This window comes from Cokeromyces recurvatus, assembly GCF_025118155.1.
Source record: "Cokeromyces recurvatus strain NRRL 2243 chromosome Unknown BX663scaffold_19, whole genome shotgun sequence".
Classification (NCBI taxonomy): Eukaryota; Fungi; Mucoromycota; class Mucoromycetes; order Mucorales; family Mucoraceae; genus Cokeromyces; species Cokeromyces recurvatus.
The window spans coordinates 491,560-516,752 of NW_026251405.1; the positions used below are offsets into that span (position 1 = coordinate 491,560).

The 25,193-nt window shown below is 30.5% G+C and overlaps 11 protein-coding genes across 11 annotated transcripts; 3 read left to right on the forward strand and 8 right to left on the reverse strand.

Moving 5' to 3' along the window:
* Positions 1-21: 21 nt before the first annotated feature.
* Positions 22-4,025, forward strand: BX663DRAFT_537269 (I/LWEQ domain-containing protein; the record flags this gene model as incomplete). The annotated part of the gene is made up of 12 exons (XM_051530655.1): positions 22-124; positions 284-327; positions 454-668; positions 749-933; positions 1,004-1,248; positions 1,272-1,647; positions 1,839-1,984; positions 2,083-2,307; positions 2,395-2,469; positions 2,536-2,614; positions 2,686-3,889; positions 3,992-4,025. The coding sequence occupies 12 exons, from the start codon at positions 22-24 to the stop codon at positions 4,023-4,025; spliced, it is 2,931 nt and encodes a 976-aa protein (XP_051381256.1).
* Positions 4,026-4,276: 251 nt separating this feature from the next.
* BX663DRAFT_515472 (uncharacterized protein) lies at positions 4,277-4,840 on the reverse strand. Its single transcript, XM_051528445.1, has one exon. The coding sequence runs from the start codon at positions 4,738-4,740 to the stop codon at positions 4,417-4,419; it is 324 nt and encodes a 107-aa protein (XP_051381257.1). The 5' UTR covers positions 4,741-4,840; the 3' UTR covers positions 4,277-4,416.
* On the reverse strand, positions 4,740-6,178 carry BX663DRAFT_515474 (uncharacterized protein). The gene is made up of 4 exons (XM_051528446.1): positions 5,498-6,178; positions 5,388-5,462; positions 5,129-5,302; positions 4,740-5,042 (listed from the first exon to the last, which is right to left on the reverse strand). The coding sequence occupies exons 1-4, from the start codon at positions 6,080-6,082 to the stop codon at positions 4,944-4,946; spliced, it is 933 nt and encodes a 310-aa protein (XP_051381258.1). The 5' UTR covers positions 6,083-6,178; the 3' UTR covers positions 4,740-4,943.
* A 212-nt stretch (positions 6,179-6,390) lies between these two features.
* On the reverse strand, positions 6,391-10,642 carry BX663DRAFT_515478 (CNH domain-containing protein). Its single transcript, XM_051528447.1, has 11 exons — positions 10,358-10,642; positions 10,042-10,244; positions 9,431-9,910; positions 9,139-9,369; positions 8,781-9,074; positions 8,212-8,655; positions 7,715-8,114; positions 7,055-7,633; positions 6,849-6,989; positions 6,635-6,783; positions 6,391-6,569 (listed from the first exon to the last, which is right to left on the reverse strand). Exons 1-11 carry the CDS (start codon positions 10,560-10,562, stop codon positions 6,423-6,425), a joined length of 3,273 nt encoding a protein of 1,090 aa, XP_051381259.1. The 5' UTR covers positions 10,563-10,642; the 3' UTR covers positions 6,391-6,422.
* Positions 10,643-11,076: 434 nt separating this feature from the next.
* BX663DRAFT_515483 (rab-GTPase-TBC domain-containing protein) lies at positions 11,077-15,609 on the reverse strand. The gene is made up of 14 exons (XM_051528448.1): positions 15,355-15,609; positions 15,131-15,249; positions 14,980-15,069; positions 14,810-14,914; positions 14,531-14,739; positions 13,885-14,465; positions 13,581-13,828; positions 13,164-13,515; positions 12,812-13,108; positions 12,692-12,696; positions 12,495-12,634; positions 11,994-12,419; positions 11,669-11,931; positions 11,077-11,596 (listed from the first exon to the last, which is right to left on the reverse strand). Exons 1-14 carry the CDS (start codon positions 15,516-15,518, stop codon positions 11,131-11,133), a joined length of 3,465 nt encoding a protein of 1,154 aa, XP_051381260.1. The 5' UTR covers positions 15,519-15,609; the 3' UTR covers positions 11,077-11,130.
* Positions 15,610-15,753: 144 nt separating this feature from the next.
* BX663DRAFT_411944 (uncharacterized protein) lies at positions 15,754-15,942 on the reverse strand (the record flags this gene model as incomplete). The annotated part of the gene is made up of 1 exon (XM_051522301.1): positions 15,754-15,942. A coding segment is annotated over one exon (189 nt), but the record flags the coding sequence as incomplete, so codon positions are not given.
* Positions 15,943-16,151: 209 nt separating this feature from the next.
* BX663DRAFT_437891 (uncharacterized protein) lies at positions 16,152-16,376 on the reverse strand (the record flags this gene model as incomplete). The annotated part of the gene is made up of 1 exon (XM_051523252.1): positions 16,152-16,376. A coding segment is annotated over one exon (225 nt), but the record flags the coding sequence as incomplete, so codon positions are not given.
* Positions 16,377-16,858: 482 nt separating this feature from the next.
* Positions 16,859-18,255, forward strand: BX663DRAFT_515486 (uncharacterized protein). Its single transcript, XM_051528449.1, has 6 exons — positions 16,859-16,938; positions 17,001-17,039; positions 17,103-17,205; positions 17,291-17,429; positions 17,492-17,641; positions 17,698-18,255. Exons 1-6 carry the CDS (start codon positions 16,878-16,880, stop codon positions 17,857-17,859), a joined length of 654 nt encoding a protein of 217 aa, XP_051381263.1. The 5' UTR covers positions 16,859-16,877; the 3' UTR covers positions 17,860-18,255.
* BX663DRAFT_438118 (uncharacterized protein) lies at positions 17,888-18,124 on the reverse strand (the record flags this gene model as incomplete). Its single annotated transcript, XM_051523263.1, has 1 exon — positions 17,888-18,124. One exon carries the CDS (start codon positions 18,122-18,124, stop codon positions 17,888-17,890), a length of 237 nt encoding a protein of 78 aa, XP_051381264.1.
* Positions 18,256-19,093: 838 nt separating the features above from the next.
* On the forward strand, positions 19,094-20,953 carry BX663DRAFT_515494 (uncharacterized protein). Its single transcript, XM_051528450.1, has 5 exons — positions 19,094-19,344; positions 19,430-19,535; positions 19,598-20,230; positions 20,322-20,633; positions 20,722-20,953. Exons 1-5 carry the CDS (start codon positions 19,103-19,105, stop codon positions 20,935-20,937), a joined length of 1,509 nt encoding a protein of 502 aa, XP_051381265.1. The 5' UTR covers positions 19,094-19,102; the 3' UTR covers positions 20,938-20,953.
* A 119-nt stretch (positions 20,954-21,072) lies between these two features.
* BX663DRAFT_515495 (glutamine synthetase type III N terminal-domain-containing protein) lies at positions 21,073-23,802 on the reverse strand. The gene is made up of 4 exons (XM_051528451.1): positions 23,399-23,802; positions 23,186-23,313; positions 22,931-23,103; positions 21,073-22,751 (listed from the first exon to the last, which is right to left on the reverse strand). The coding sequence occupies exons 1-4, from the start codon at positions 23,771-23,773 to the stop codon at positions 21,154-21,156; spliced, it is 2,274 nt and encodes a 757-aa protein (XP_051381266.1). The 5' UTR covers positions 23,774-23,802; the 3' UTR covers positions 21,073-21,153.
* Positions 23,803-25,193: the final 1,391 nt, after the last annotated feature.

The window sequence follows — 25,193 nt, forward strand, 5'->3', positions numbered from 1 at the left end:
TTACACTTGTATTAAAAAAAAATGTCTTATTTATCTGCTGAAAAAGCAGAGTCAGAACTCGCACAAAGTATCAAAAAGGCTTGCAGTGTGGAAGAAACTGCGCCAAAACAAAAACATGTTCGAAGTAAGTTTATTGAATGTTCATCATCTCGAATGAACTAATTGAGAAAAATAAAATAAAAAGAATGTATTGTATATACTTGGGACCATAGAACTTCAGCCATTATTTGGAATATATTAAAAGTACAGCCTTTACTTTCTGATGAAGTACAAACCTTTAAAGCTTTAATTCTTGTTCATAAAGTTATTAAAGATGGTCATCCTAATGTAAAAAAAAAAAAAAAAAAAAAAAAAAAAAAAAAAGAAAATGGGGTATTTATTTATTTTAAAAAAAAATTGTTTTATATATATATATATATACATATATACATATATACAAATATATATGTGTAGGTTATTAAAGATGCACTTCGAGAAACAAGTTGGTTAGAGACATGTGCGAGAAGCGTAAATATGGATAGTATGCGTGGTTATGGTACTCTTATTCGTGCCTACGTTGACTTTCTTTTACATAAACTTCAATATCATCGTGCACATCCTGAGTTTAACGGAACTTTTGATTATGAAGAATATATTAGTTTAAAGAATATTGATGATCCTAATGAAGGGTGACTAAAAAAAAGAAAAAAGAAAAAAGAAAAAAAATAGCAAGGCTTACATAATACTGACTCATTCTTTTGTATCATAGTTTTGAGACAATCAATGACTTGATGATTTTACAGGATCATATCGACCGTTTCCAAAAGGTAGTTTTCAGTAGTTTCCGTCATCATTCTAATAATGAATGTCGTATTGCTTCTCTTGTACCTTTGGTAGAAGAAAGTTATGGTATTTATAAGTTTATTACCAGCATGTTACGAGCTATGCATCAAAGTAAGTTGGGAGAAAAGCAATATGTCTATAGACCCTACATAAACTTATCCTCCTTTATATATATACACAGAAACGGACTCTTCTGATGCACTTACACCTCTAAGACAAAAGTTTAATTCACAACATTATGCACTTTTAAAATTTTATTATGAATGTTCCAATCTAAAATATCTTACAAGTCTCATTAATGTGCCTAAGCTTGCCCAGGATCCACCTTCTTTTATGGATGGTAGTACGCCTAAATTACCTAAACGACCCGAGGTAGCTCGTATTGAAGCACCACCCACCCCAGCACAAGCAGCCTCTCCAGAGCCTGTCATCGATTTTGGACCCAAAAGCAAGCAGAGCAACAACGGGAATATGAAGAACAGCAAGCACGACTTGCTCAACAGCGTGCTGATGAACAGGAGCGTATACGACAAATGCAGCTTCAACAACAACGTGAATATGAAGAGCAACAACGCCGTATGGCTGAACTTGAGCGACAACGTCAAGAAGAATTGATGCGCCAACAGATGCAATTGCAACAAAATGGTCGTTTAAATGAGCTGGAAATGCAGCTTTTGAACGCACGTAATCAATTAGAGCGAAATCAATTGATGTTGGAACAATATGATCGACGTGTTAAAGCACTTGAACAAGAATTAGCCTCTATTAATGCTAATTCCCAACAACGAGATCAATCCAAAGATGAATTGATTCGTTCTCTTCAAAGTAATATAATATATATATATATATATATATATATGTAAGGAAAAGAAAGTTAATCTGTATCTCTCTCCCTCTCTCTCCTTTATATATATATATAGATGAGATTCAAATGTGGAAGAATAAATATGAAGCATTAGCTAAATTGTATAGCCAATTAAGAAAGGAGCATATTGATTTGTTGAACAAATATAAAGGACTTCAAGTCAAGGCCAATTCTGCACAAGAAGCTACAGAAAAACTGGAACGCATGCAAGCTGATATGCGAGCTAAAAATATTGAACTCGCCGATTTAATTCGTGAACGTGATAGAGCTCGTAATGAATTGGCTCGTCTTCAAGGTGTAAAGTATAATAGAAATAATAATAATAATAATACCAAACTATGTCATTGCCATATACTTATTCTCTTTTTTTTTTATTTCTTCCTTTGATTATGTAGAATCAACGTGAGGATATGGATCGTTTACGTCGTGAATTAGATGATGCTCGCGACCAAATACAAAATATGGGAAGATCTAAGGGAGATGAAGTCAGTGCACTTTTGACGAAATTCAACAAAGAAAAACAAGAGCTTGAAGCTAGTTTAATGGAGAAGCAAGCATTAATTGATGAATTCCTCAAACAAATTGAAGATCAACAAGGTGAAGCTGATCACATTCGACAAGTAAATTAAAGCATGAAAAGAAAAGAAAAGAGAAATAATATGAAGAGAAATTAATTAATTACTTTTTTTTTCTTTCTTTCTTTGTAGGAAAAAGATGAAGAAATTGCTGTCTTACAAGCAGGCATGGATGAATGTCTCTCTCAACTTGCTGAATTACAACAGGTAAATGCATATAATTAAAATAGAAGGAGAAAAAAAAAGATGAAACTCAATTTTGTCATACAATAGAATGACAGACAGCATGAGCTTCAAGAAGAACTGAGTCATTTGGAAAGTCAACAAACTGATAAATTAAATCAAATCTTGGGTAAATAATGACAACGAGCGTCTTTATAAAAAAAAATGTTCTCTCATTATTACTATTATTATTAACATTAGATTGTATCTTGAGCACCTCCATTCAAAAAATAAATGGCTATCTTTATGAAATGGATGCACCTAATTATCATGGTAATGAAAATGCAACACCTGAACTAGCACTTTCTATGATTGAAAGAGCTAGTATCACATCTGTTGAATTCATGTCAGCCTTTAGCAAATTCCTTGATGGCAGTAATACCGGTGATCATACTAGTACCATTACACGTACACTTGAATTTGCTGATACTATCGTTGATGTCCTTCAACATGCTAAGGGCATCACTCAATATGTAATGAGAGATGAAGATGGTGAAGAATTAGTTAAATTAGGCAAGGCCTCAGCTGAATCTTGTATTCACTATTTTAGTAGCGTCATGTCAACCTATCTTAAAATGTTACCACCAGCACAACGTCCTGAAGTTGTAATTCAGGGTGATATGCGAGTTCAAGAGGCACTAACAAAACTCTCCCAAAAGACCGAGGACCTTATTTTGACAGCTACTACTGATGTCAACAAGATGGCAGAAGGAGAGATTGGTGAATTAGTGGAACAAGAGATGTCTCGAGCAGCACGTGCGATTGAAGAAGCAACTGCCAAGATTCAAGAACTTATGCGACGACCAGCAAATCCATCCTTTTCAGCAACGGACATTCAAGTTCATCAATTAATTTTGAATTCCGTCTTGGCACTCACAAATGCCATTGCAAATCTTATTAAATGTGCTACAGCCTCACAACAAGAGATTGTCTCACAAGGACGTGGAACATCTTCAAAGGCAGCATTCTATAAGAAACATAATCGATGGACTGAAGGTTTGATTTCAGCTGCTAAAGCAGTAGCAGTCGCGACAAACATGTTAGTAGAAGCAGCTGATGGTGTGATCAGTAAGACACATTCACTTGAACAACTTATTGTTGCATCCAATGAAGTCTCTGCTGCAACTGCTCAGCTTGTATCTGCTTCACGTGTTAAGTCTAGCTTTATGTCACGTACTCAAGAAAGATTAGAGTTGGCTGCAAAGGCTGTCAAGGATGCTGCTGCAGAATTAGTTAAACAAGTAAAACAACTTGTAGCCCAACAAAATAAGACAGATGACTTGGATATTGATTTTAATAAGTTAAGTGTACATGAATTTAAACGTCGTGAAATGGAACAACAAGTAAAGATTTTAAAGTTGGATGCTGAATTGACCAATGCTAGACGTGTTTTAGCCGAAATGAGGTAAAGAGAAAAAGAAAAGAATGAGGTGATTTCATGTATTCTAATTTATTTTATTTTATTTTATTTTTTTTTTTTTTTTGTAAAATATTTATACACATATAGACGTAGCGGTTATCATACTGAGGAAACAGATTAAATTAAATATTTGCTTATAAATTATTATTTTGCCAAAAGACAAAAAAAAAAAAAAAAAAATAAATAAATAAATAAATAAAAGAAAACAATATAATACTTTAATAAATGTAGAATAGAAATGACTAAAATTTTACTTAGAACGCATAACCAGAGTTGTTAGCATATATCATATCAGTCTATTATACAACAACACTAAACAATTTATACACATAAGACACACAAGATGTTATAAATACAAAACATGTGTACAAGTATTGTTTACTCAGAGTTGAGCAAAATATAGATTTTTAATTATTCAAGATATTAAAAATAAAGCTAAATTAACCCATAAATCTTGAAAATATCTCGTTTTATAAATAAAACAAAATCGATGAATATCTGGTGAAACCTCTTTAGAGACCAGACTGACCAGCATTTGATCTACCAGTAGAGTATCGACTGGTAGTGTTGGTTTGACCAGTTGAGAATTGATTCATAGGGTCTTGAGGAATGTTTTGTTCGGTATTAGTATTGTTACCATAACCAAAAGCATTAGAGGCTTTATCCTTAGCACTTTGAGCAGTACCTCTAGTCTCTCTACAGGTGTCACAGTTATCACCTTGAGCTTTACCATGAGAGCATTGAGCAGCACCTTCATTTTGCATTTGACTATTACCAACTGCACTACCAACAGCCTTCTTAATGTTACCAGCAGCAAAATCGTATAATCCACTCATTTTTTTTAAACTAATAATATAATTCAAAGAATAGATGATTAAATTATTATTATTTTTTTTTCTCTTTTTATATGAATATCGTGTGTATAATAACAGCCTCTCATTAGGATGATGCATAATAGACCCTTGTATAATAAATAGTCTATAGCCCATAATAGAGTAACAATTTTATTATATAAAAATATATATTATTTCCCATAAAGTCAATAAGACGTCAACTTGTTTCTTACAAGTCGACTTAACCTTGTTTGATCTTCTGTGGAACATTTCAACAAGGTAGATAGGATAGGTACCAGTTGAGCCTTTTTTTTTTTTTTTTTATAAGAGAAAGAGAAAATACAGGTTAATTTGTTTATTTGGATTATTTTACTAATAAATGTTACTTTACTCTTGTATTTTGTCTTTCTAAAAATTTAATTATAACATTACGAAGATATTCTACATTAATGGTTGTATCTACTCTTGTTTTATTTAATTTACGAATCTCTTCTCGAAGCATTTTATTAATAGTTTTTAAATTATTTTCTCTATCTTTCGCTTGTTCTAATAAATCTAATTTCCTCTTTTATAATGAAAAAAATAAAATAAAAAAAAGATAATTATTATGTAATCTTATATTTATATATATCATTTTACACATTGCATACATTCTGCTGCATTTTTATTTTATTATCATGCTGCCAATCTTCCTTTTTTATTAATTTATGCTGTTCGTCAGGCTTCTTTTTTTTATTAACTTTTGCTCTTCCGCTTCTACTGTTGCCGATAATGATTCACTGTGATTGAAAGTACACAACTCTTCTATTGTTAAATGATGTGTAACATTGCCCTGCTGCTGCTGCTGCTGCTGCTGTGGTGGTGGTGGTGGTGGTGGTGGTGATAATAATGACGTGTCTTTTTTAAATTCTTTTTTACAATAACAGCATATGTTTTTCGTTATCGTCTTTAAGCTTTCTCTCTTTTTCTTTAATGCAACACGATTATTACTATTAGACGATAATGTCATTTCTTCTCGAGCAAGGAAATCATTATTTTTCTTCTTTTCGTTGTTATTGTCCTCGAGTAAGTCAAACAGTTGTTTGATTTTAGTGTCACCTAATTGGCTTAGCTTTGAAAATAACATAAATTGTTTATCATCATACCGATTCTTATAAAAAGTCAGTTGTTGAATAAGAGCTTGTGCCCTTTCTAATTCCTGTCGAATTAAGTCTGCTTCTCTAATAAAATGTAAAACATTCTTTTTTGATTCTTCTCTTTCAAGTCTTAATTCTTCAATTTCATTCATCAGACGTCGTGTTTGCTCATGTAAATCATTTGAAGTATAGTATTGCTTTTTAAGCATTTTATATATTTATATAAATATAAGATTAAAGGAGGAAAGAAGAACAAAAAAAAAAGCGAGAAAGAGAGAGAATAGGAGTCTTATAAAGTAATGAAAAAAAAAGGAAAGAAAAGATGTATAACAGTACATATGATTTGCCACCTTATTTGGATTAAAATGTGTAAGGGAACACAGTATATGAATAAACTTCTTGTTCTATCCTATTACAATTATTTAGCCTCTATTTGTTTAATGAGGCTTTGATATATGTATATACAAATATATATTTGTATATACATATAAATACATATATTTATTTATATATATATCTGTGTGTTTACATATTGGGTATATCGTTTTATTATATATTGGGCTTTAATTCAAATATACATTGGTAAATAGCATTTGTCTTATCAAGCATTGTTCCTAAAATATAAGCACCTTTTGATTTATGTCCATTCTGTAAGCAATGAATATTTTTCCCTTGTATAACTTGTTCCAAATGACCCTATGATAAACAAGTTAATATGAATGAAATAATCATTTCCTCTCTCTTTTTTTTTTCCCCCTTACATCAATAGCACTTCTTATCTCAATAAACTGTTGTTCAAAGGCAATAATATAAGGATGATAGTAAGCAAATGCTGTTGGATTGCCTTCCCATTCAATTATAAACTGATGTTGAGTTCTTCTTCCTTTTTTATCAATATAAAATGCGTACTCTAAATATAAATATACATATTTTTAATATAACAATATATGCTTTATATATATGTGTGTAGCTTACTATCATAGCAAATAAGATAATCTCCATTTGGAACTTGAAATAAAGCTATTCGTTTAATAGCAAGATTTAATTTTATCTGTTCATCTACTTTTTCATTTTTTGTGATAAAGTGAAGATGTTTATCTGATGGATCAAGTAGAGCTATAATAATAAGTACTATATTGTATATATATATATAAATCTCATATCATTTTTTTTTCTTTTACCTTCAGGCTTTTTTGTTTTCATATCTACTGTAATAATGCCCACTGGAGTTGTTAATAACAAAATGGATGAAGTATTATCTAGAGCCCATACATCACAAGGACTATAAATCGGCTTCAAATGCGTTACTTGTGTATTCATAAATGAAAATTGATTTGTAGACAAACGCATGAAGCTTTTTAAAGCAGATAAATTCCTTTTTGTTTCTATCATCTTGGGTATGGATGGCTCATAAAGATCAATCTCAGTTCCATTCATAGAACTTGATTTTCTAGGAACACAAATCAAGGTACGACCTAAACAGACCCCAACATGAAAGAAAGATACATGAGTCCTAATTTTTCTTCCAAAATTTTGGATACTGTTCCCGTCAATACTGTTGACGATAATATCAGACGGATACTGCCAGAGAACTCTATCAGCCAGTACAAGAAGAAGTCGGTATTCTTCAAGGATATGAACTTGATGAACGTTATCAAGTGGAATAATTTTGCGTGGTATAATTGTATTATTGGAATTATCATCAATATATCCCATATATAAGCCTGAATCTGTTCCTAGTAAATACTGTTTACCTTCAGCTTTTTTTTATAATAATCAAAATTTGTTTTTAGCTTTCTTTTTTTTTTTTTTTTTTTAATAGAATAATTTATATATATTACCAAAGATAGTCATATGATGTATTTTGATGTCAGCAAAGAATTCATATTGTTTAATTCGATCTACTGTATTAAAGATAGGTGGTTGTTTTATAAGCTTTATATCACGCTGCCTTTGAATAGCTTCATACCAGGCTTTTCGATTTGATTCATTAGGCGCATATAGTGTATAAGCGTCTTCTAAATTCTTTCCTAGATGATATAATTGTATAGGAAAAACCATACTAGATTGATCTATAATGATAGACTTATATGGTGAAATCTTGTTATTTAATGATGGAGAAGGACTTGAAGACATGGGTGTCGAAAATAATAAAGTTTGTGTTGCAGATCGTTTTCTATGTAAATTTGTATTTTTCATTAGAGGAGGCAGTAGGATTCCTAGCATTTCAATAGGTATTGGCTAACATAAAAAAAAAAAAAAAGTTACTCATTAGAACATATACCTATATTATATACATATACATATATCTATATATTCATATCTATATTTATATTACCCTCCTTTGAATGCAATAATATTCGGATGCATTGATTCTTGAGATTTTTGCAACTATTAAATAATGATCAAATAAAATAATTTGATATTCAGTTGAGTTTAAGCTTGGAGACTTTCTCAAGATGCCTTGTTTAATAATACTTCGTTTGGGGTCTAGCAGCCTCAGATCAACACTATCTTTTTTGTTCTTAAATCTTAAATGCCGATGGATTTGCTTCAAATCGAACTTCATTTTAGCTGTACCTGCAGCTTGATTGACGCGTTGTAAGAGGCGTTTAATGGTATTTATGACATTAGGTAGTTGAACTTTATCAGGATGATAAGGAGATGTTGTGTAAGTGTATATTTTGTCAAGTAATAATGTGTATCTTCCTAATCGTGTGGTTGGCTTGGTAAGGTACCCATTAAGTTCTAATTTACGTGATATAATATTTCTTTCTGTTTGCTAAAAGGAAAAAGAAAAAAAAAGGGGGGGGAAAGTGGAGAAAAAGAGAAGATAAACATAACTTATTTATATAGGCTGTAAATTAAGAAAACAAACAAGCAAACAAACAAACAAAAAAAAAATACCTCAGCAAATACAGCAAATTGGGGATTATTATATCTTTCATGTTCATAAGTGTGCCTTGCTTCATGTTGTTTTGCACCATAATATACAAAAGGTTCAAATTGATCCACAAACTGCTGCATTATATCACTTATTTGTGAAACAATTGGATGTCTTTCCTGTCTTGTCTTTAGGGCCCACATTAATTCTGTACTTATATCACGAATTTCTATTATGTTTGAAAACACTTTATCGATAAAGCTATTTCTTTTTCGTTGAGGGATGATATCACTGCTTTTTAAAGGCTCTAACCACATCTAATATACGTAACACTCTTTATTTATATTGCTGTTCATTACATTATATGCATGCATTGTATACCTTTATAACATAATCTAAATCTTTTAAAAAGTTTTGTTCTGTATAAATTAATTCAAAAATCGTTTCTTGTCTTTTTCTTTCTATTGCAGGCATCGATATTACGATATAGTCTTCAACTGTTTGACTCCATAAAGGCTGATTCTTTGCAGTTTTATAAATATGAGATGCTGTTGTTGTTGTTGTTGTTGTTGCTATTTGCTGTGTATCAATATGATCATTACTGCTGTTATGCTAAATAGAATAGAAGAATGTTATATTCATATTTATGATACTAAAACACGTTTAGTTTTACCGATCTTCCTTTTTTTGGGCAGGTGTAACTGTAACACGGGTATAGGCTATTATTACAGGTAGGTGAGTAACAATAGGTTAATTCTGTGTAAACTCCGTTGGGTAATTGCTGTTGTTGGCAAGTTCGAGTGGACCATTCTTTATCTGTAAGACTATCATCCACTTCTTCATCACTATTAATAGTTGAAGAAGAAAGTGCAGTAGTAGGATGAAATAAATCTGTCGCTGTAGTAGTAGTAGTAGTAGTAGTAGTAGTAGTAGTAGTAGTCATACTACTGCTACTATTACTGGTGGTACGATGATTACAAGTTACAGGGTGATGATAAAAGAGTAACTCATTAAATTGATATAATTCTGTAATATCATCCATGAATGATTTTTCATAATTTATTTCATGAAAGAAACGTTGTGATTCTAATGCACGACCGACTTGTAGAGCAATAAAACGATTATTGACTCCCAACACTTTCTTTAAAATGTCCTTTATAGATATATAAATAGCAGAATAATAATTGATAGTTAATCTTAAATGACATACATATGACGATATTTAACCTTAGTAATAGTACTAAGTTATATTATAATTATATATGTATGTATGAATATATATACCACAGCTTCTTTTCCATCAAAAACATTGCTATATTGAATTTCATTCTTAATTCTATCAGAGAGAATAATACAGCATTTCATTTCGTATGCAATAGAAGATAAGGATCCTGGATAGTGTTTGCGTACATAATATTTATCTTTGTTATGTGTTTGAGGTGGTGATGTTTGTGCTATGCTATTATGTTTTTTTGTTGCTGAGGAAACTATTATAAAATAAAGGGAGTGGGGAGAGGGAGGGAACAAGAAGAAGAAGAAAAAAGAATTAATAAGCGTATTATATATAAATATGTATGTATATCATATAATTCATTTATACCATAAGAGTCTTCATTATTATTTTTTGTAGTAGTATATGTATATAGTTCTAAGATATGATCAATAGTTGTATCTGAAGTAACAAAATTAGTATTAACTGACTTTGTTGTCGATAAAGATCTTTTTAAACGAGAAGCATGTTTTAATAATTGACTTCCATTTCTTTGTAATAAGTTTTGCTTTTTCTCAGTAGGTACTGTTGCCATTCTCCGAGGGGGGGGGGGAATGAATAGTAGGCTTATATCATATATAAATATGTATATGTAATGAAAAAAAAAGAAAAAAAAAAAAGAAAAAGAAAAAAAACTTATAATTAGTTGTTATACTTGCGTCTGTTTAAATTATCATACTTTTTTTTTTTTTTTTGTATTACAATAAAACAATGTTTAAGGCATCCCTAATATTCAATTAAAAAAGTTGATGGGAATTAAATGCTATTATTGTTCTTCAATCAAAGTAAATATTACTACAACTAATTACGTTTATAAAGAAAAAAAATAGGAAAATATCCAAGGTCGCTTCGTTGTTGTCATCTTATTCATACTATAGTAAAATGATGAAGGAAGTCTCTACAATGATAAGCATGATATATACAGGAAATACGAGCTTTCTAATTCATTTAGGGAAAGAAATAGTTAAATTATTATCTCAGTGAATATTACTGAGCATGTGTATGAATATGAAAAAAAAAAAAGATAATAATTCTAATGTGTTTTTTCAGTACATTCCTTCCTCCCTTTTTTTTTTTCAAAGTAGTTTTTCTTTTATTATTCTTTAATCATCTTCATCATCATATTCTTTTAATAACCTATCTACTTCTTCCAAGACATCAGGACTGAGGTCTTCATCTTCTGATATATCAGAATCGTCACTACCAATAACGTGTTTATCAGTCAATGACTCATTCTCTTCTTCTTTCTCTTTTATCACTTCTTTCTTTATTTCCTCTACTTCTTCTTTTTCTTTTGTTGCTTCTTCTTTTAGAATTTCTTCAAGCATAGCATGATCCTCTTCAAGTGTAATATTTTGTAATTCGGAGGAAATAGATGCATCTGTTGACTTTGATCTTAATTGGGGTCGACTTGCCTTAGCCAATTTGGCTCCTGTAGCAAGCAAATTATCGAATATTTCTCTACCAAGACTTCTTTGTTGCTCTGTAGGCTTCTCTGTCAATTGGAAGGAATGAGCAAATTCATGATCAAAAAACTTCTCCAGTGTTTCATCTGCAAGGATGATCATTCTAGTTTTGATATATTATGTTATTTATATATGTACGTATACATATATATATATATATATATGTATATGTTACCTTAGAGAAGCTAATGATAAATATGGCTCATTCTCTTTCATTTCTGCATATTCAAATGAATTACGCAAGAAGGTTGAGACTGCATTAAGATAGTCTTCGTCTTGTGTGTAGTTTCTAAAAATCCAAAGTAATGTCTCTGATAACTGAAGAATTTCATCTTTGTTAAGATAGTCATCTTTATCCACATCATGCAAATCAAAGAATAGCTTTAGTTGAGAATTTAAATCACCTTTATAAATAGAGCCAATACCAACAACGGTATCCTGATTATTGTAGATGTTAAGGTTAAAGCATTGTAAAATATTGTAAAGCATGACTTGTTTACCTGGAAACTTATACTTTGAGTATGATGAATATCAAATATTTCAAATAATTGATGTAAAAAGTTTTTTGCTACTTTTAATTGTCTTTCATTATTTTGATCTTCACCATCTATTTTAGCCCAAGGTGCAAGTGATCCAATAAATATCTCAAACGATCTAAAATCCATTTTAGAAGAAGATTCATTGTGGCTCGTTGCGGGTTGCTGTTGTTTATAATAAAGTACATTATAGAACTTATCATATATAATACCTAATTCTGTTTTATTTAAACCTGCTGTATTGTCCAAGTTACGTACTGCAGATCGCTTTGTAAAGGACTCAATGCCTGCAACGACCTTTAATTGATGTGTCTGTCTTAATTCTCTAACAAGCTCATCTGTCACATTACTGAATTCACGATAAGCAACTAATAATAGTTCATTGAATTTCTAAAATATTTTTCTTTCCCTTTTAGCTAAAAAAATAAAAAATAAAATAAAATAAAGTTTTTTATTTCTTCTTACTGTTAAATTCCTGGCTTTCGGATTATCTGAATTAGGATATAAAGGTTGATCCAAACAAGTGAAATAACGCTTTAAAATATTCATGAAGGTGCCATCATCTGCTGCTTCTAATAGCTTGTCTCCGTTGATTTTAAGTATGGCTATAATATATATATATAAGTGAGTATATATTGAAAACGAACATGTATAATATTTACCTAGACTAATGTATATTAATAATATAAATAGAGCAGGGAAAGAAAGAAGAAAGAAAAAAAAAAGAGGGGAGTAGCTTAGGTTAATTGTAAAAAACAAATAAATAAAATTAGATAGTTTACCCAATTTGAAATAGTACTTTAGGACCTTCCATGAAGAAGCAATCTAAAACTCTAAACGCAAATAATAATGGCATAGAATTGATATACAAACTTAAGAACCAGGGTAAACAAGCAACTGAAAGTTGAATGTCAGTTTTTTTAAAATGAGCATATAATTTAGGCATCGTCTTTTCCAACAAATGTTCAAAAATAATTTGATCCAAAAGAGCCCCGTACATAGATGTGCTATAATATCCAGGCAATAAATCATCACACAAAATACCTAACGTAAAGAAGGCTTGCTCTTCACTCATATAACTAATGAAAACAATTTAGAACTTGAATAATAAATCAAAAAAGAAAAACTTCTTACATAAGAATAGCGGAGGTAACAATATTCATAGCTTGACAATATCCCAATTCAGGGTCTTTCCATGAATAAGCACTTAGCACTCTTCTTAAACTATTAATACCCTCAGGTTGTTGATAGGCTTTATACTCGGGTAAAGAACGGTTTAAATCCTTTTCAATCTCTTCTAAACTTAGCGAGCTCTTATCCTTATTTTCTTCTAGGATGCGATCATATAATCCTTGATTCATGAACCGTTCATAAATTGCCCCTGAACAGACTTCCCAAATTTCACCACGCAATCGATTAGGTAATCCAACACGGATTAGTTTCGCAAAACGTGGATTTTTTGAAATTGTCAAATTACGCCCATACTCTAAAAAGTGAATAGAATAGAAATATTCGAATTGTAACTTTCTTTTTAATATATACAAATATTACCATTAAAATATTTTTTCCAGAGCTTCATTTTACTTCTTTCTTTCAATTTTTTAGGATCACCAGGGAAATCAAATTGTAGGCCTAATCCACCTGGAATATTTGTGTTCATATCTTCAAGGTCTTTATTAGAAATAATAGATTCAGAAGCGCATGTTGTTAAAAATTTTTTCATCATTCTCATATGTTTAATTTGACTCTTTAAATTAGCAGTTAATGCTGTTGAGAATTCCTCGTAATCTTTTTCACTTCTGTAAAATATATAAATAAATCTACTTTATATATATTTTGTATCTACTAAACTTACATATTCAAATAATAAATAGATTCAGCTTGATGCCAATTCACGATTTTTATAGAAAAAGGCTCAGGTCGATCTGATAATAACTTTTCAACACGACGAATGGTATAAAGAGGCATAACAACTTCAAAAAATCTATTTTTATCAGTTGATTCAAAGGTCAAATAAGCTTCTGAAAGGGAAAGTATGCCTGTATATTCCGTTATAATACGTTCATTGGGGCTTAATGTGCTCTCTTCGTTAACAGGATGAATGGTATTACTAAATGAATAAGCAAGATGTTCTGTAAGTGGAAGCCTATATCTAGCTCTAAATCTTTCATCACGTTTTTGTGCTTCAAGATTTGTTTTAAGAGGTTGCATTAATTTTCTAATATCAGCTATAGGTAATGAAGCCATTCTATTAGAGGCTACATCCGCATCATTAACAGCTTCTATATCACTATCTTTAATATCAATCGACATCGTTCCACTTCCAGGTGCATGTTCTAGTGCTGTACTCTTTAATACTCTCTGCATAGCTAACCCAGTAAGTTGAACTAAAATATCGTATACTTCGTCTCTTTTAAATAAATTGGAAAAAAAATGCTAGAAGAAATAATTTAATTGTTGGAACAAGTTATGTTTAACATGTTATACTTTTTTTTTTTTACCTCACTTTTATCCTTCATATAAATCTTGATAGCATCAGAAAATACACCACGTTTAGATCGCTCTTTCTTAATATCTTGGACATCTTTAAGTTCTAATAACAATTTAGTCTCAAAACCCAACAAATATGAGTAGAATGCCAAATAATTTTCACTAATATAAATCCATCCTTGACTTGTAAATCTATTTGTATGATAAGCGCTTGAATAGTCTACAGGATAGCATATGGAAATTAGAAACAAAAAACAATTATTATAGAATGCCCTTCCTCTCTCTCTTACAGCTAACAAGTCTTTCATTTGGAGATACACCAAATGTCTGCCTAAAGCTTCTTGAAGCTTTTCTAACTTTTTCATCTGTTGAAATTTCATCTGTACTGGAGGAGTCTATATATAAAAAGCGTTATTACCATGTAATATAATTTCTATGAATATAATTATTTTTTATTTACCTCTACGTGTAACAATTGAATTTATCTTTGTAACAATAAAAGGTTCTATTTCTTCCTTATCTAGACTATCAAGTAAAGGTAATAAATTTACTAATAATATACATGTATTTAATATCTAACTTATTTTAAAGCATTCAATTATACATCCTACCTTCAATCCAGCTCCAAGCTAGCTCAATGTCTTTTTCTGTTTCTGCCACAGCAATTTGTAAAAAAGTGTTATTTACACGTCGAAATAAAATACGATAAGGTGATTGCTTTGTATCTAATCTGTTATAATGAGAAGAACCCAAAACAAGATATACATGTATAATAATTAGCATTTATTTATATTTTATTTATATATATTTATATATTTTGTCAATTGTTATTTACACATTTTGAAGTGTACCCAAAACACTTTTCATTATACCATTTTTTTGTGTCTTTGTTTGTTGCAAGATGAAGTAGTTGTTTTCCTTCAAATTAGTCCAGAATGTATTGGTATCTATTTGAGTTGGAAGCATGAACAACTCAAATGTTAGATTAGTTGTAGTCATTTCAATTATTTATATTGTAGTAGTTAAAAAGAGAAAAGAAAAAGAGGGGGGAAGAGAATTCGAGAGGAGAATTAAATAATACAAAAAAAAAAAAAAAAAAAAAAAAAAAAAAAAAAAAGAGAGAGAGAGAGAGAGAAAAGAAGAAAGGAGTATCTGGGGGACAGAGTTAATAAATTTACTAGTGGTGTGCGAAAGATGAGAACTAATTTAAGAGTCATAGCCCAAGATTGAGTAGAGGAGGGAGGAGGATCGGCTTGCTGTAGAAAAAGTAATCAAGTTCATGTAAGATAAAATAGATATAAAACCAGCATATTTGCCAAGAAGTAATAGAGTGGATAGTCCGATACTTCTTACTAAGTAGATGATTTAGAAGGAATGGCATAGGCTTGATAATCGTTTCTGGTATTTGTGGTCTACGATATATTGTATGCTGAGTAGTTATTAGATAGTCATCCAAGTCGCCAACGGATACATCTATTACATCCTATAAATGATATCAGTCGCTAGAGAATGGAATCTATAGAAATTATAAATCTTCTAGCAGAAAGAAGCATTGAGTTAGCTAGGATGGTTCAGTTTGTATCTAAACTATCTTGCAGAAATTACTGTTGAAGGTGTCTACGTTTTTAGTATCTAAGGAACGTATTTCGAGTTACCACTGTTCTCATAATGGTATTCTCGAAAGTATGTATTATTGTGATTTAGTAGAGGGTTGTTGGATATATGAGACAAAAGAGTATTCTCTGGTAGTGATAAAGAGCATAATAAAAACTGTGTATGAGGAATATGAAAGCTTTTATACATTGAGAAAAGCTTAGTCAGGTGAAGTAATACTTTAAAAGATGAACGACTTGAGGCTACTAAAGATTTGCTGAATACAATTATTTCAAGTATCTTCTAATTGTATATATTGACAGATGGGTAGGTGTGTTGATAGCTAGTCCATACTTAAGTCGGGAAAGAACTAATTGTTAATAGAGTCCTTCCATAATGCCCACTCTAACTAAGGAAGATCATAAATAATTCTCCAGGGAAGTATCTTAATCTTCTTGTAAAATACATCGGCCGTATCAAACACCGTTCACTTCTCAAAAAGTGTTCAGTTACTTACAAGTAGAATGTCTAAACATGATACATATTGACCTGTCTAAAAGGTCGGCATACGTTTTTTTTTTTCTAAATCCTATTTTTATTACTTTATTCAAATTCGTCGTGACACATTATTCATAATTTTATTCTATATGTGATTTCAAGTGGAAACACTGTAATTAAAGCATTATAAATAAAATTTCCCATTATCTGTTACATTTTTAATATTTTTATATAATTTCCTTTTTTATTATTTTTATATATTTAAATATGAATTCATTATATAATAATGCTTTAAAGCAGTGTCATGCTCTCCAGAAAGATTTGGATAGTAAAGTATATTTAAACTAACATTTACAGTATAACTAATTATCATCCTGAATACTCGTATAGAGTTCCAATTAGGGCAAGATGCTTCGGCAGGATTACAAGGTAATTTTTAAAAATGATGTACTTTAATTTTCCTCATTTAAGTTAATATTTATAATATAATAGGTCAAATTTCAGCTTCTTTTAATGCTTTACAAAGATCAATTGATGAATACGAGCATTTAGCTAAAAGAGAACTGATTCCAGTAAAAAAAGAAACTGCTTTAACGTAACTAAATATAATGTATACATTCTGAAACAAGACCAAATGCAATTAACATTGTTTGTTATTATTATTATTTTTTATAATGCAGACGGATTGCAAAATTTCGACAAGATTTACAAAGCATGAAAATGAGATTTGAATCTATAAAGAAACAACAAGAAATGATTGCAAATGAGCAAAATAGAGATAATTTGTTAAGAAGACCAAATAGAGGTTCATCAACTGTTGTAAGTTTTTTATTTATTTATTTATTTTTAATTAAGCCTAAATTCATGAACTTGTTATTTAGCCCGAACATCCATATCAACCACTATCTCGAGATGAATTTGCCATGAGAGAACAGTCTTTTGTTAGAAATACAGATTCTCAACTAGATGAGTTTATTGGTCAAGCACAAAGTTTATTGGAGAATTTAACAGATCAACATAGTATCTTGAAGGTACACAAATAAGTTAATTATTTTATTATGGAAGAATTCATATATTATAAATATAGAAAACACAAAAGAAAATATTAGATACGGCAAATCACTTGGGATTATCACAAAATGTGATTCGATATATTGAAAGAAGAACAGCGCAAGATAAATGGATATTTTATGGTGGTATGATCATTACTGTATTCTGTATATGGGCTATAATATATTTTATTGGCTAATTTATAATAAAAACTACTACTACTACTACTACCGCATAATATATTTTGGTAACATTATTCTACTAAGCCTATATCGTACACCCAGGTAACAAAGGTAATCTTGTTTAGGAAAAACGCGGACTTTACGTGTTTCGGGAAAATGACTGTCTTCAAGGTCAACAAATGTTCCTTTTAATATAAATGCGTCCTCTAAAAATATTTGATTTTTATAGTCAAATGGAATCCACAGAGAATTCATAAAGAATAGCCAATTAACTTCATACATATGATATATGTATGCAATATATAATATTTGAATGTAGAGTACAACAAGAGTAAAATTTTCGAGCTTATTTATACTATCTGTTCAGTTCATTGTCATTGTGTCAAGCAATAAGTTTTAATATAGTACTAAACTGCATAAATCATATTCATTTAGTTCAATTCATTCTTTGTGTTATTACTTGTTATTTATTAGGAAAAATTGGGAAATAGAATAAGCTTATGTAATATATACTGGTTCTTTGATTTTCTATTGCCTAATAAGCATTTACATTTGATATGGCCCCGTTTATACAGTAAAATAGCACAAGATTCATCTTCTTCTTTATATGTATATATATAAACTATATTTTATAAAGGAGAAGACTCATATTTATGTATTTATCATTACATGTTTACGATATATTTGTTTGTTTTTGGCCAAATACTAAAGATCCTTTTTTAAGAATTAGAGAAAAGGCATCCTACTATATATATATCTATTTTATGTACGTATATTATTTTTATTATTCTAAACTTACTATACCCTAAACATAGTAATATACTTGGTCTTCTCATTCTTTTAATGTTTGTTTCGTCGATTATATTTGTTGTTTTATGTACACATATATATAAGTATCTGATATACTTCCAAAAAAAAAAAAGACCCTATACATAAACATATACTATCATATAATATTGTCATATATATTACGTAATATGACTTATATTCTATTTACTACCTATTTAAAATAAAGCAATACTGTTTATTAGTAACTTAAATTTATAATATTCTACAAATACATATTCTCTCTTGAGTTAAGTTTTCCAGCACTCAAAATACATTAATCATGAAATTATCAGAATTAACTTTTATTCACCTGCTCCCACAAATTAAAGTAGCGTCCAATGAAATCCTAGTAGATTATTTTATACGTCATAAAATGTACAGCTTTCTTTTTTTTTTTTTTTTTTTTTTTCTTTTGCTGAAGATTTTTGACTAATGTCAAATCATAAAGGGCCACCTATTGCATCTGTTTCTCCAACAATAGAAAAGGGAGAACATTGTCACGGTATATTAAAATTTAACTACGATTCATCAGCAATATCTACAACTACAACCAACATTCAAGATACTTCTATTATATTATGCACTTATGCAATACCATTTCATTTGTCAATACCTGAATTCCTTGAATTCATTGCACCAGTAGATCCCTTTGTTAGCCATTATAGAATTGTTCGGTAAGTTTGTCATTTTTATAAAAAAAAAAAAAAGAAAAAAAAACATCAAAAATAAAGCGTTTATCTTTTTGGTATATAATAAAAGTGATGTAAATCCAGATCTATACATGGTTTTAATGAAATTCAGAGATCCATATTCTGCAAACAATTATTATAAACAATATAATAATAGATTATTCAGTTCTATGGAAGTAGGTTTGAATGTTATTTTATACAAGTATAAATATATATTAATGATTCTATTTTGACATAGCCAGAAAAATGTAAAGTTATTTATATTGAAGCAATAGAAATAAACTCTGTCACTATACCACCTTATACATTCCCTTTTATACAACAAATGCCAACTAAAGAAGAAGAAGAAGAATCCTTACCCATATGTCCAGTTTGTTTAGAGCCTATGAACGAAAATACTACAGGCCTATTAACAATTTTTTGCCAACATACATTTCATTGCCACTGTTTATCAAAATGGGGTGATGGCAGTTGTCCAGTGTGTCGATATTCACAAAAATCTAAAAAACTGTTATTACCTTCTGAGGTAGATACATCTTCATCATCTATTAGCATACAAAATAACTCTACAGAACGAATGATTGGTGATCAGGATGAAGATAACGAATGCGCTTTATGTCATTCAAAAGAGAGTCTTTGGATTTGTTTAATTTGTGGAAATATTGGTTGTGGAAGATATATGAATGCTCATGCCTACGAGCATTATCGACAAACAAATCATCTTTATGCACTTGAGATTGACACACAGCGTGTATGGGACTATGCAGGTGACAACTATGTTCAACGTCTGATACAAAATGCTGTAGATGGTAAATTGGTGGAGTTACCGAGTGCTGCAGATTATGATTCAAATGAGAATGTAGCAATACAGGTTTGATAGTAATAGTAATCAATAGAAGTGATTCATACTATTTATTTATTGACTTTTTTTTTTTTCTTTTTTTCTCTCTTTCCATTTATAGGAGAAATTGGAAGCCATTTCAATTGAATATAATTACTTGCTTAGTTCACAATTAGATTCTCAGCGTATTTATTATGAAAATCAAATAGATGAGGTTTCATCACAGTTATCCGTATTAGCATCACAATCAAAAGCATTGTTAGAAAAGTTTGATAAAATACAAAATGAAAACAAATCATTAGAGATTTCAATCGAGCAGAAAGATAAACTTTTTAGAGATTTAATCAGAACAAAACTTGATTCAGACAGTGATTTGCATATTTGGAAAGAAAGATTTGAGAATGCAAAAGACGTATGGTCAGAAGAAAAAGAGGTACGTATATAGGGGGGAAAACTAAATAAATATCGAGTGTCAAGATTGAAATTATATGTATTTATTTATCTATTCGATATTATGTTAGTTGACAAATTCTTTGTCAGAAATCAATAGTCTATTGCTTAAAAGTATTGAGGATAGAGAAAAGGCAATTGATGAGTTAAGCGACCAAATACGCGATTTGAATTTCTTTTTGGAAGCCCGTGAAAAGGTTCAGGGACATCCAGAGTTGGAAGGTGGAAGTGTTGAAACACATACACGGCAAGTTAAACCTTCAAGACGTAGAGGGAAAAGATTATAATAACTTCATTACATATATATATATATATATATATATACCATTTACATTGTATTTTTTTTTCTTTCGAATGATAATAAAAAGGTTAAATATTAAAAAATATTGATATATTTTAAAAGTAAATTTATTACTACATGACGAAAAAGAGATAACTTTAAATGATTATAATGAAAAAAAAAAATGTAAAAAATGTAAAAATGAAAAAATGAAAAAAAAAAATTAAAGAGTAGAGAATAACTCATGATACTTGGGTAATGGCCAGTACTTATCAGCAACAAGTCTTTCTAATTGATCTGCATAAGAACGAGCCTTTTCCATGGCAGGGGCCATCTTATAACAAGCATGATCCGCAGCAGGCTCAGACTCTAAGATAGGTTGTGCTTCGACCAATAAATGATCTAACTCTTCAACAGCTTCTTGAAGTCCAGAAATAATAGGTGCCAATTGAGCCAACCATTTTAATTCAGGTGCAGCTTCAGCACCTATTTGCTTTAAGAAAGCAGCGGATTCAGAGAGTTCACGGCGATAACTGAAGGCAGCAGGAAGAACATGTTGAAGTAAGAGACCCAAGAGGGTTTGTGCCTCAATGACGATTTCCTTAGCGTATGTTTCACTCATAATGTGATAACGACATTCAAGTTCTGCCATTGAGAAGACACCAAGACGAGTGAGCATCTCTGCATTCTTGGGTGTCAAAAGACGTTTGAAAGCTTCAGGGCTCTTGGTAATATTCACAAGGCCACGCTTAGCAGCCTCTTGGACCCATTCTTCAGTATAGTTGTCACCTTCAAAACGAACATTCTTGGTCAAGGTAATATACTTACGAATAATAGCAAGCATATCTTCGTCAGAAGCAGTTTCCTTGTCACCCATTTGTTTCTTAAGGTCATCCTTAATTTCCATAAGAGCAGAGGCAACTGCAGAGTTAAGGATGGTAACAGGGAATGCAGCTGATTGCTTAGAACCTACAGCGCGGAATTCAAATTTGTTACCGGTGAAGGCGAAAGGTGATGTACGATTGCGGTCAGTCAGATCACGGTTTAATTTAGGTAAAGTAGCGACCTTAAGATCAAGTGTAGTACCTTCAACACGCATTTGAGTAGTTTCAGTACCAGCAACGTGTTTATTTACAGGACGACCTTCTTCGATAGCATTCAAAACCTCAGTAAGTTCAGAACCTAAAAAGACAGAAATAATTCCTGGAGGTGCTTCTTGAGCACCAAGACGATGATCATTAGAAGCAGAGGCAACACCAGCACGCAAGAGGTCACCATGGTCAAGTACAGCCTTGAGTACAGCGACCAAGAAGATTAAGAAACGATAATTAGTTTCAGGAGTAGAAGAAGGATTCAAAAGGTTTTCTCCACGATCTGTAGCAATACTCCAGTTACAATGCTTACCAGAACCGTTAACACCCTTAAAGGGCTTTTCATGGAAAAGACATTTAAGTTTATATTTATGTGCAACACGATGCATAATATCCATCGTTAATAAGTTGTGGTCAACGGCAAGCATAGCTTCTTCAAACTGAGGTGCAGCTTCGAATTGGCATGGGGCAACTTCATTATGACGTGTCTTAATAGGTACACCCAGTTTAGCGCATTCAAGTTCAACTTCACTCATAGCAGCTAAGACACGACTTGGGATCTTACCAAAATAATGATCTTCTAATTGTTGGTGACGAGCAGGAAGTCCACTAATTAAAGTACGTCCACATGTCTTAAGATCAGGTCGAAGTGCATAAAGTCCTCTATCTATCAAGAAATATTCTTGTTCTGTACCGAGCGTAGTGTAAATTTCTTTTGTACGAGGAACATCTATTAAATAATGTCAAACAAAAAAAAAAAAAAAAAAAAAAAAAAAAAAAAAAAAAAAAAAAAGATAAATATATCAATTAATTTCCGAATTAACAAGCCAATCAGAGCGCTTAAAATAAGATAAAGTGATAAGCTCTTCCCAAAAAAAAAAAAAAAAAAAAAAAAAAAAAAAAAAATACCTTCTTTAATAGGTTCAATAAGACGAAGAATTTCTAATGCAACTTTAGAAATAACTGAAGAAGATCTTAAAAGCACAGACTTTTCATCAAGTGCTTCTCCATTATAAGAAATAAAAACTGAAGGAATATAAAGAATCATTGTGCCATGAGGACCTTCTTGAAGAAACATAGGACTACGTAAATAAAAATGAAATTTGCATTAAGTTATTATTACTTTATTCTTGCTTTTTATAAATATATATGTATATATATTACCTCTTTGTATCCCAAACAGTATAACCACGAGCTTCAAATGTAGTACGCATACCACCTGAAGGGAAGGAAGAAGCATCAGGTTCGGATTGCAATAACTCTGATCCAGAGAAAGCTTCAATAGCAGTAACCTTAAAATAAAAATGGATAAGCATGATGATTTAATTTATATGCATGTAAATATATATATATATATATATGTGTGTGTATGTTTACCTCAGGAAGACCGTTAGCAAAAGTGGTTTTTAAAGCTAAGAAAGAGTCGTGCTTTTCAGCAGTTGTACCATTCAATGGCTGAAACCAGTGAGTAAAATGTGTAGCGTTACGTTCAAGAGCCCAAACTTTAGCAGCATGAGCAATTGCATCTGCAGTAATTTTATCTAATGTTTGACCACCTTTAAGTTGTTCGCAAAAAGACTTATATACGGGTTTAGGAAGTCTTTCTGACATTTCTTTAGTACCAAATACATTAGAACCAAAGAAGTCAGAGATAACTTGTTGTCTACCAGCATTATCCTTAGGGAATTCAATAATACGTGGGACTCTACTAACTCCCCCACTAACAACATTAATACGTGCTTGTTGTGACATTTTAGATAAATGTCAAATTTAAATAAAAAAGAAAGAGAAAAAGATTTAAAAAAAAAAAAAAAAAAAAAAAAAAAAAAAAAGGGGAGGATATTATGGTTAACTATATACACACCAGTAGGTTATCAGATATGCAAGAATAAAAGACACGTCATATCATTTTTACAGAAAAAAAAACGCGTAGATATTTACCAATCAGTTTTTTAGTTGCTGTAAGAAAAAAATTCCCTTTTTCCCTTTATATATTTAGAAGAGAAGAATCAAAATTAATCTCGGACATTTTATTATTATTACAGTGTTTCAGCTCAAGATCGAGACGAATAGAAATTTTTTTTTGAATTAATGGGAATTTGATTTGAGAAAGAGCGAAAATAAATTACTGTTAGTTTTTAGACAAATAAAGAATAATTTGTAAACAATTTATATATAAATATTTTAGTTGTCAAAGGATGAAGCCGTGTTCTCTATGGTAATGTGTTGAGTAAGAACAGTAGGTTTTTCCCTTCCTTCCTAAAATAGAAAGTGAGATATCATGTATATTTTTATTAGCATTGTATCTCTAATCCACAGTATGCTGTGATGTTTGCATTTGAGTATTATTATAAGAGTATTTACCATTGAGAAGTCTTGATAGTTTCAAATCTTTTATCTTACAGTTACTGCGTATTTAATATTCACACTTTAAAGTTAATACAAATACTTTAGATATTCTGAATTCATTAATATCAATCACTAAAGACTTTAAAAACTTTGATCTTTGTTTGAATTCATTATATAATATATTAGCCGTTTCAGAAAGTACTCCTCTTATTGATACTAAATACTTGTTTTTCATACCATTGCCAAATACAATCAAAGGTACTACTAACTTTGTTTTTTTTTAAAGGATGTCTTTGACTACCGCTGTGTCTTCTTATGTTTACGGCTTTTTTTTATTTATTGTATTCTTTCATTTGGACTTGTGTGCTTGTGCCTAGCAGGATTATACTTCTTTCCACTATTCAAAAGAATATTTGCCATTTCAGTATTACTTCATTGTCTTCACTGATATGAATGGAAATTAGAGGGTACTGATTTAATATCACGAAACGTGAATAAAGTCTCTAGGTTGCTCAAAATATAGTTATATAAATAATATGATTATTTTTGACAACAATTCTAGACGCAATAATTTAAGTTTTAAGGTTTTTAATCTTTTCTTGACTTGTCTACTTTCTCTCTTGTAAAAATTATTTAAACCAAAGCTGATTTGCATTTCAGTATTTGCGGTTTTCCTAGCAAAAAAAAAAAAAAAAAAAAAAAAAAAAAAAAAAAAAAAAAATAGATACCATGGCCGTCAGATTGTAAGGTACAGTAGAATAAATCAGAATTGTTTTCAGAATTAAGGAGATTGTCCATGCTGAAGTATAATAAGATTATTTAG